Source organism: Stigmatopora argus, chromosome 19 (assembly GCF_051989625.1).
Source record: "Stigmatopora argus isolate UIUO_Sarg chromosome 19, RoL_Sarg_1.0, whole genome shotgun sequence".
Lineage (NCBI taxonomy): Eukaryota > Metazoa > Chordata > Actinopteri > Syngnathiformes > Syngnathidae > Stigmatopora > Stigmatopora argus.
In genome coordinates, this window is record NC_135405.1 from 8,777,365 (window position 1) to 8,787,855 (window position 10,491).

At 42.7% G+C, this 10,491-nt stretch overlaps 2 protein-coding genes across 2 annotated transcripts; one reads left to right on the forward strand and one right to left on the reverse strand.

Annotated features, from left to right (window-relative positions):
• Positions 1 to 1,035: 1,035 nt before the first annotated feature.
• rhov (ras homolog family member V) lies at positions 1,036 to 5,087 on the reverse strand. Its single transcript, XM_077587759.1, has 3 exons — positions 4,817 to 5,087; positions 4,424 to 4,482; positions 1,036 to 3,381 (listed from the first exon to the last, which is right to left on the reverse strand). The coding sequence occupies exons 1-3, from the start codon at positions 5,019 to 5,021 to the stop codon at positions 2,935 to 2,937; spliced, it is 711 nt and encodes a 236-aa protein (XP_077443885.1). The 5' UTR covers positions 5,022 to 5,087; the 3' UTR covers positions 1,036 to 2,934.
• A 363-nt stretch (positions 5,088 to 5,450) lies between these two features.
• vps18 (VPS18 core subunit of CORVET and HOPS complexes) lies at positions 5,451 to 10,231 on the forward strand. The gene is made up of 9 exons (XM_077587744.1): positions 5,451 to 5,855; positions 5,940 to 6,081; positions 6,254 to 6,345; positions 6,806 to 7,056; positions 7,119 to 7,472; positions 7,569 to 8,837; positions 8,933 to 9,142; positions 9,275 to 9,511; positions 9,593 to 10,231. The coding sequence occupies exons 1-9, from the start codon at positions 5,753 to 5,755 to the stop codon at positions 9,905 to 9,907; spliced, it is 2,973 nt and encodes a 990-aa protein (XP_077443870.1). The 5' UTR covers positions 5,451 to 5,752; the 3' UTR covers positions 9,908 to 10,231.
• Positions 10,232 to 10,491: the final 260 nt, after the last annotated feature.

The following is a 10,491-nucleotide window of genomic DNA, read 5'->3' on the forward strand; positions in this document are numbered from 1 at the left end:
GTGTGGTAGCACTCGTTCAAAGAAAGGAGCTGCCTCATAAACCAGTGATAAATGCCCGACACTAATGGTTAACAGACCGCTGACGTATGTTGTGTTTTTCCCCTGTTGGACCTGTTCACATCAAATGTGTTGTTAGCCCCAATGTGTCTATTGACCCATTTCTGCCCTGCTGCTGTCTTTGAGTGGGGTCTTTCCTTTGTTTCTACCACCAACCTAACACAACAAAACATTTCAATATTTTGAAACAATGACGCTTTTGCAACATGAATTTACGTCACGGCCATTATTATTATTATTCATAATGAAATGGCATTGAAGGTCATTGATGAAAATGTGCAACTCTATGTTATATTCCATATGCTTTTCACCATTTCAGTTTCATAAATTTCTCTTGCCCATTAATCAACCAACTCATAAAAGCAATGAAATGTTATTATCTGATGACGTCATTGAAATAATTCACACTAGGACATTTCTTTATAATGGCTGCCAATCAAGCAAGCCAATTGCTAGTCTGCCATGCATGACATAACCACCCTAACAGACATTTGCGAGCAATACCGCCATTGTTTTACTCTTTCTGACTTTTCCCGTCACACCTTTCTAGACTAATGTGGGCATGACTTCCTCACAATCACACACACGGATACACACTCTTCTTTTTCTGTGGATTATCATCAATCACCATGGCTCGCGCATGCTTCTCGAGCTCATCTTGAGACTTTTTGCGACACAATCAATCACAAAAAGCCATCCCAGCATGGCACGGTTCCGCATTAGAAAGACTCACCCCGACTGCAAGCCCCGGGTTAATTATCACACGCTTGGGGGCGGGAGACGGGGTGGGAAAGGTGGCTATTGTGGCCTATGGAGATTATACCGGCTCCCCATGGAAAACTGAAGTTGCTGCTTCAATTCCTGCGGTAACCCCACGACCCTACAAAAAAAAAAAAAGTTTTCCGCGTATGTAAAGCAGCTCCTCTTATCAGATGGCTGTGAATTGTTCAGTCTAAAAATATACATAACACAGAGACGGTAATTTGCACTTCATTTATTTCCGTCACGTTGACATGTAAATAAAAAGACACACAGGTTAGAGGAGAGGCTGCCACGATAACACACAAGTGATACAAAAAAAGTTTCCATTTAAACTTAATTGTCCACAATTGTTTAAACACAATTCATGAAATTCACTTCTACAAGAAGCATAATAAACATATAATTCTGAACAATAATGTATATACATGTAAGTTATTAGTATTAGGCTGGAGTGCAAAATATGACTTATTTTGTCAGATCAACTTGATGGCACAGTATTTTCAATGTCAGTTTGCATTTCTTGCAAAATATTATAAAAAATATTGCATGGGGAATAAATATTTTAAAATGGCACACAGTGAAGTAGTTTCTGATTGCATTGTTTTATATCAATAGCCTATAATTGTTCTTCATGCAACTTTTTCATGTAATGTTTACTTTACTACAGTAGTAGTTTAGGTTACTCACATACTATGGCATTTAAAACCCGAATAAGTTATGGCTGTACACAAAGAAAACCTGTTGTAAACTTAGATAAAATCACGTAATGAGGTGATTAAGCATTCATCTAGTTTTTTCCCTAGTCATCAAGGCCCTTCGACCAAAACTATAACGACATTGTGAAAATTAAATTAGGCACTATCTAGAGCACAGGTGTCAAAGTGGCGGCCCGGGGGCCAAATCTAGCCCGCCACATCATTTTATGTGGCCCGAGAAAGTATATCATGAATGGCGACTTTCTGTTTTAGGATCAAATTCCAATGATTATAGGTGTATATTACATTTCCTAATTCATCCCTTTTTAAATCAATAATGGCAATTTTGAAATTCAATTTAGTGTTTTTAATTCAAAAAGCATTTTGTAAAATCTATGGTCCGGCCCACGTGAAATCGAGTTGACGTTAATGTGGCCCGCGAACCAACCCGAGTTCGACACCCTTGATCTAGAGAATCTTTCTAGACTGATAATCATCGAGAACAATGACTGCCGTCCTGTAACTTGTTTTTTTCCCATGGTGCATCTGCGACAAAGTGACACTACATGCGTTCCTTTTTTGCAAGATTGCAAAACTTTCCTATCGTGTAATTATGACACAAAAACCAGTCAGGCCAGCGTCCTTTAGCACTAAGGCAAGAATGCGGCACCTTAGGTTTTGCACTGCAACTCTCCTAATGCTAGGCTGAAACTCAGCTCCAATCTTTTAAGCCCAACTCCCATTTGAGTATTCAAATGTCGTTTGCATAATGTTCCTGTTCAACAAAACGGGCAAACATTTACGTGGAATGAGGACATCTGATAATGGAATTCTTGTTTTTGTGATAGTACTCTATATAGTGTACATGAGAGCATAAAAATACATAGCCATGCAAGAAGATATTCTCAGTTCCTGCTGAATTTATATTAAAAGTAGATTTTTTAACTACATAAACATTTTGTTTAATTAGGACTTTCTGCGTGAGTTACAAGAGGGCGTACGAGTGTACGATATTTTGTGTACTACTAATACCTAGTAGAATTTCCTGTGACAAAAGTGTACTGAATTGATGAACATTGGACTAGTTAATGGACCACAAGGTTGATATCAAGGATGTCCAAAGATGCTCGCTTGGCTTTCTGTTAATTCATAGATGTATTCCGCTAGGTAATTTATATACACATTCTACAATATAACGGGTAAACCAGAAAAACCTTTGGCAGCGTAGTGGTTCATGAAGTTCGATAATCCGGGATAGAGCCGTCGCAAGAAGGACTACAGTCCTCGCTTAGTAGAGTTCCAGAACCTTCTCTTGATGCTCTTTCTGGAATTTCCTTCCACGGAGAATTTTCCGCAGCACAAATCTGCGTATGAATGAAAAACTTTTTTCCACAACTAAAGCTGGAAAGTCCCAAGTGGCTCAAATGAAGCAGAAGAATTTCTTCCAGCTGCACCTTGAAAAAGCTTTGGTGCGCCTGTCCGACCAGCGCCTTTTCTTGGCCTGCCGTGCTTTGTTCTTGATAGCGGCGAAAATGGCAGCATCGAACGCTTCCTTTAAGTTTTTCTGCGTGAGTGACGAACACTCCACGTAATCCACCGCCCGGATCTTCTCTGCCATGCCTTGCGCCCGAGAACTTGCCACGGGCTTGACGCTGGCGCGGTCCAGGCCAATGAGGACGTTGACGTCCAGAAGCAGGTCCGACTGCGTGCCCACCAGGATGATGGGCGAGGTGGGGTTACAGGCACGGATTTCGGGCACCCACTTCTTGGTGATATTGTGGAAGGAGGCGGGGTTAACCATGCTGAAGCATAGCAGAAATACATCCGTGTGCGTGTAGGACAGTGATCGGAACTCATCAAACTCCTCCTGAAAGACATCCAGAGTGGGGGTCTTATTACCAACACTGCAAACGTCATTACAGTTTGACATTGGAAACCAACGAGGGGAGCCCCTCGTAACGCTAACACCAGATGGAGTGGCACAATAAATTGGATTACGTCACCTTTACTGGAATAGTCATAATAATCTTTGTGAAATAACGTGAACGGAAAATCCTCCAATAATAAACTTTTTAAGTAAAATGACTTTGCTACCTTGTGATGCTGTTGATACTTTGCGGGAGGTCATGTGATGACCTGGTATTATTTGGAAATTAGCTCATGAGTGGTTCATAAGAAATTACATTAGGTGTAACACAGTCTCTTGGACATGTTATCACATGAAAAATAATTTCAAACAATTTAAAAGACAGTTTCTACTGACCAAAAACAGTGACGTTGAGTCAAAAAAAATACATAAAAATGGTTATAGTTGATGCCCGCAATAAACCATTATATACATGACAAAATTAAACACCTAAATGGAATTAGGGCTTGAAAAATGGCTTATCCAATCGAATTTCACAATAGTTTATTTGTGTAGTATTCAATATAATGTTATTACTTTTTATCCAGAGAATAATTGTCTTATAAATATTCATAATTAAAGTTAACCCATTTGTCACTGCCACTTTATCTCATTTAAAAGCTATTACCCAGCAGCAATCGCAGCCCTAAAACCTGCTCCAGTGCCTATTGTTGTGAATTGGAGCTATTTAAATAAAATTGACAGACCGTTCTTTGTGAGTCACACAAAGGGGAAATTGTTACTAGGCAAAGAACAGTGTAAATTAGTTCTTTGCTGATTGTTGTGATAAAACACACACCCAGGAAGGAAAATGAACAATAATATGTAGGTTTATTTATGACACAGGACAATATGAAATTATAAGGCAATATTCCTGACAAAAAAATGTTAATATTGATGACAAATAAACCCCTCAACGGAATGTGTATTCATATTTTGAGCTTAATAGCGATTTAATCTCTACACTACAAAACATTTTGTCTTAGGACACTCATACTCTTACCTGTCCTGCAGTGTCCACCAACTGTACTCTGATTGGTGATCCGTCCACTTGGACCTGACCTGTTGGAAATAAATGATGCCATTTTTATTGTATGCAGTAACCTGAAAAATGAACTATAACAATTTCTTTAAATATGTTGAATATTTATCTTTTAAATGAACTATAACAAAAAAAAGTTCAATATTTTTTTTAATAAATTAATTAAATGATATATTATGTAAGTATTTTATACTTCTCATTATTTTATTTATTAACAGATTGTCATATTTGATCTATTTTTGCTCATCCACGTGATACTGAAGTTTTAGTTGAATTCATATGACATAAAAGAGTGAAAATACAATCTGGTAAAGAGATCAAGGCACTTTTGCCGTTGAGAAATTCAAATCTCACCGGAGAAGACGTCAAAGCCAGTCTGTTTGTAGTCCACTGGGTATCCGTTGGAGGTGTAGCTGACGATCATACTCGTCTTTCCCACTGCCCCGTCGCCCACCAGCATACAGCTGATGACGCCAGGCTCCAACTCATCATCCCGTGTCAACATGCAACCGGATGGGACCCGGGTCTCTTGGTAAAAGTACTCCATGTGAGGTGGCATGTCGGCCCGCCGAATTTTTGCTTCTCTCCCACCTTCGGATGTCTTTTGTGTATTCTAAAGTTTAACTACAGTGGGTTGGGCGTTTTATTTATATTTCAGGCAACTTCCAGCTTTTGATCTGCATAACCACGCCCATTTAGAGAGAGGCAAGAACCCAATATTTGCCCTGAGCTGCCATGCGACCCTTAGTGTCAAAAAGAAGAACTGCATCATCAACAATGATAAAGCTGGACAAACACCATAGAAGCAACGTCGCAAGATGGCACCCCGTTTAAGTGTGCTTTTCAACATACTTTACCATTTCAATATATGAAATTTATGGGATTGGCATAAAAACGGAAACTAATTCGATTATTGTTTAAACAGCGACGTCACGTGGCAAAAAATGTACACTTCCACCTAGTATATTTAAAATCACATGGATTGAGTTGAGATTCGCCCCCTAACGGCAGTAAGCAGCACTGCATCAACTACGATCACATGATGATAGTCACCTGACTCGCCCTACTGTTTAGCTAGCTACGAAATTCCTTTTTATGCGGTGGCTTGATGTTTATTGTGTTAATTATATAAATTCTGAAACCTGCTAATGCATACAAGCAGTGTATCGGTGAGTCTTTAACAGGAAGCTTGCCGCCAACTAGCAATGGGGCCACTCCTTATTCATACCACAGCTTCGACGCTAACTGCCTGTTTAATGTAATATTTTATGATCGATTTATACCGTAAATATGGCTTCAATATTGGACGAGTACGAGGATTCGCAAAACAGCCGTCAAAGCACGCAGCAGCGTGGCCGACTGGCGAGCACCAACATCGGCTTAACACATTCAGGTAAACCGAGGGAAGCAATGGGGGATCTAATGTTGCTACTTTTGTGCTAATGCTAGTTGACAAAAAACAATATCTTCTCGCCAGGGTTCGTCAATGTGCGACTGGAGGAGGAAAAGCCAATTTTCAATAAACAGAGGATCGATTTCACGCCCCCCGAGAGGATCAATCACCTGTCTGTCTGCAACAATCAGCTATGCATGAGTTTGGGGAGGGACACCCTGCTGAGGTAAATAACAAATTGAAATAGCCATTGTTATGGCTCACTAGTGCATTGCTTTTTGATTGGATTAGTTGAAAAGTAGGGGAAAAATGTTTATTGGGGGGCAATCAAGAGGACTGATTTGTAGGGGATGATAGAGACTGATAGAAATGTTTGTTTTTCTTTGTGATCTTGCCAGGATTGATTTGGCTAAACCTGATCAACCCAATCAAGTTGAGATGGGAAGAAAAGATGACAGCAAAGTACACAAACTATTCCTGGATCCGACAGGTAACAACATCTTTAGACCATAAAATTGTAAATAAACAACAACAAACATCACAAACATGACCGGATGCAAATCAGAAGAATCTTAGAAAATGGAAGCAATTATACCAACCAGTGTCATCTTTAATTTTATTAAATGTTTTATTTGCCCTGATGAAATACATGTATTTTTAATCCTCATTCTGTGCTTTTGTAAAAAAAACATTCCCCCCTCAATATTTTTGTATTATGTATTATTTTCAGAATTAATATTCTTTCAAATACCACTTTTATGGTTGAAAATATTTTAGCTTTAGCATGTTTTCCTCTCAATTTAAATTTGTGCATAACTCACATTTTTTGTCCTTTTGAATAAGGAGTACGTAGTATTTTGTTTTTTTATATTGAATGCCAATAATTTCAAATGATGTGGACTATGAGAAGGGAAAATGCCCTCCCTCATTCTCTTCTCATGTCTTTTCAGGCTCCCACTTGCTGATCAGCCTGAACACCAGTGAGTGCCTCTACCTAAACAGAAACACGCAAAAGGTCCGCAGTCTGTCTCGTTGGCGGGGCCACCTGGTCGAGAGCGTGGGCTGGAACAAGATGCTAGGCAACGAGACCAACACGGGACCCATCTTGGTCGGCACGGGCCAAGGCGTCATCTTCGAGGCGGAGATCTCTGCCACTGAGGGGAGCCTTTTCAACACCAACCCGGACCAGTACTTCAGACAAGTACGTCTCTATCAACATTCTAAAACGGTTTACAACCGAGGCTCACTGTAACTCTTTCCCAGGTCCACTCCTTAGAGGAAGACGGGAGGCCGGCGCCGGTGTGTTGCCTGGAAGTAGAACGCGGCCTGGAGAACAAGTACTTCATCATCGCCACCACCCGCAAGCGCCTCTTCCAGTTTGCGGGCAAGGTGGCCGAAGGGACGGAGCAGCAGGGCTTCAGCTCCATTTTCACTCAGAACCAGGACCTGCTGCCCAGTTTTCAGGAGTTCCCTGCCAACATGGGCTACAGCGAGATCACCTTTTACACGTCCAAGCTCCGCATCTCCCCCAAGGCCTTTGCCTGGATGATGGGAAACGGGGTGCTCTACGGGCAACTGGACTATGTCAGGCCTGATTCTCTTCTGAGCGACGTGCAGGTCATTTCTATTATTTTGATGACGACCAATCTTCAATACAAACGCCGCTGATGTTTCGTTAGATTAACTTCAACATCTATTGCTGTGTCCTTTCAGGTGTGGGAGTACACGACCGACATCGACCTGTCTTTCAACAAGCCCATAAGCATTGTGCTGACCCAGTTCCATTTCCTACTGCTGTTGCACGACCGGGTCAAGGCCATTTGTACTCTAAACGGCCAGGTGGTTCACGAGGACGTGTTCCCAGAAAAGTTCGGCCCGCTCAAAAGGATGATCAAGGACCCGGCGGGCGGCCTGGTGTGGATCTACACCGAACGGGCTGTGTTCCGGTATCACATCCAACGGGAGTCCCGCGACGTCTGGCAGATGTACATGAGCATGAAAAAGTTCGACCTGGCCAAGGAGTACTGCCGAGAGCGTCCCGAGTGCTTGGACATGGTCCTGTCCAACGAAGCGGAACACTGTTTCCAGAACAAGCGCTACCTGGACAGCGCCAAGTGCTACGCCATGACGCAGAACTATTTTGAGGAGATTGCGCTCAAGTTCATCGAGGCCAAGCAAGAGGAGGCCCTCAAAGAGTTTTTGCTGAAGAAGTTGAGCAATTTTAAGTCCAGCGAGAGGACGCAGATCACCCTGCTCGTCACCTGGTTGACCGAGCTCTATTTGAACCGACTGGGCCAGTTGGAGGACGACGACGGCAAATCGGGCGACCTGTTCCGGGAGACCCGTGACGAGTTCCGCCGATTCCTGAACACGTCCAAGCACCGCGAGTGCTTGTTCAACAACCGCAGCACCATCTACGACCTGCTAGCTAGCCACGGCAACGTGGACGACATGGTGTACTTCTCGGTGGTCATGCAGGACTACGAGAGGGTGGTGTCGCACTACTGCCAACACGACGACTACCGGGCCGCCCTGGACGTGCTTGCCAAGCACTGCGACGAGAAGCTCTTCTACAAATTCTCCCCGGTGCTCATGCAGCACATCCCCGAAAAGGTGGTGGACGCCTGGATCCAAATGGGCAAGCGGCTGGACCCCAAGAAGCTCATCCCGGCGCTGATGAACTACAGCCAGATGGGAAGCAGCCAGCAGATCAACGAGACGGTGCGCTACATGGAGTTTTGCGTACACGAACTGCGCGTCACGGAGGAGGCCATCCACAACTACTTGCTGTCTCTCTACGCCAAGTACAAGCCTGACTCGCTGCTGCGCTACCTGGAAGAGGCGGGCACGTATGCCTCGGAAATCCACTACGACCTGAAGTATGCGCTGAGGCTTTGCGCCGAACTCGGCTATCTGCGCGCCTGCGTGCTGGTGTACAGAATTATGGAACTCTATGAAGAGGCAGTGGATCTCGCTTTGCAAGTAAGTTAAGCGAGTGTAAATTTGACTCTGGAGATAAATTACAGGTTATTTTTTTTATCTTTCTTGCCAAATTAAACACACTAAAATGTCCATAGGTGGATGTCGATTTGGCGAAGAGTTGCGCTGATCTGCCCGAGGATGACGAGGAGTTACGCAAGAAGCTGTGGCTGAAGATTGCCCGCCATGTGGTCCAGGAGGAGAAAGACGTGAAGAAGGCCATGAATTGCTTGTCCAGCTGTGACCTTCTCAAGATCGAAGACATCCTGCCTTTCTTTCCCGACTTCGTCACCATCGACCATTTTAAGGTTGGTAATATGGTGAACCCCATGACTAGATGGAGTTTCATACTCTATGGGATGTCTTGGAACTCAATATAGGCTGCCTTGGTTGGCTCTTATAAACCTTATCTTACCTTACGGTCTGTTCCGGGCATTCAGGAGGCTATTTGCAGTTCCCTGGAGGAATACAATAAGCACATTGAAGAGCTGAAGCAGGAAATGGAGGAGGCCACGGAGAGCGCCAAACGTATCCGAGAGGACATCCAGGAAATGCGGAACAAATACGGAGTGGTGGACTCCCAGGACAAGTGCTCTGCTTGTGACTTTCCCTTGCTCAACAGGGCCTTTTATTTATTTCTGTGCGGACACATGTTCCACTCAGACTGCCTTCTCCAGGTATACTGCACGACTTATAATTAGTGAGTATCTCTTGGCACAGATGACACTTTTTTTTCTGTACATTTATACCCTTTTTAGGAAGTGACTCCTCATCTATCCGCCTACAAACTGAGCCGTCTGAGTGAGCTCCAGAAGAAGATTTCGGCCTCTGCTCAGGCATCCAAGTCCCGACACCGGCCGATGCAAAATGAGGACACAGATGCGGCCAGCCTCGCCAAGGGTGACACAGCCAACCTCGGCAAGGGCGCCACCAGTCGCGAGCAGATGAAATCGGACCTGGACGACATGATCGCTTCTGAGTGTGTATATTGCGGAGAGCTGATGATCAAGTCCGTGGATAAGCCCTTCATCGATCCGGACAAGTACGAGGAAGAAAAATCCAGCTGGCTATGAATGAGACAAACTTGGGGCGGATTTAGCAGATAGACTTTTTGTCCGCTTGCCTGTTAGTGCCTGATCCGTGACCAGCACTGAAAACAGTGGCTGTGTTTTTTCTGCTCTTGGCTGACTCGTAATATTTTTACACTGAATCCCACCTAACATCATGTTAGTTACCAATACACATATATAGCAATGAAAATTTGAGGTCTAATATACATCATAGTGTTTGATGTATCATGTTACATGCTAGTCTTGCTCCATGCCCAAATGTGCAATATTTTTTGCATTATCTGTCTTAGCATAATCATGGAAGTTCAATAAATGGCATTAAATGTATCCTTTTTTTTAAATGTTTAAAAAATTAAAGTAAAATATAAATGGAAGTGAAACACTTTTTAGATTACTATATATAAAAAAATCAGTGTTAATAGTTTTTCCTACCAGTATTGTTGCAAACTCATTGTAATTCATAAAAATCACTTCATACATTCTTACTATAGATATACAAATCATGTAAGTAAAATAGTGTAAATCATTAATGTAGGATATACATATTGCACAATTGGGAATAATCTTTGCACTTTATTACATGTATA

Excerpts from the sequence above, each read along its gene's own strand:
- rhov (XM_077587759.1), bottom strand. The coding sequence starts at position 5,021 with ATGCCACCTCACATGGAGTACTTTTACCAAGAGACCCGGGTCCCATCC. Across the intron at positions 4,483-4,816 it reads TGGCTTTGACGTCTTCTCCG|GTCAGGTCCAAGTGGACGGA; the intron begins GTGAGATTTGAA and ends TATTTCCAACAG. Across the intron at positions 3,382-4,423 it reads TGGTGGACACTGCAGGACAG|GAGGAGTTTGATGAGTTCCG; the intron begins GTAAGAGTATGA and ends GATGTCTTTCAG.
- vps18 (XM_077587744.1), top strand. The coding sequence starts at position 5,753 with ATGGCTTCAATATTGGACGAGTACGAGGATTCGCAAAACAGCCGTCAA. Across the intron at positions 6,082-6,253 it reads GGGAGGGACACCCTGCTGAG|GATTGATTTGGCTAAACCTG; the intron begins GTAAATAACAAA and ends TGATCTTGCCAG. Across the intron at positions 6,346-6,805 it reads ACTATTCCTGGATCCGACAG|GCTCCCACTTGCTGATCAGC; the intron begins GTAACAACATCT and ends ATGTCTTTTCAG.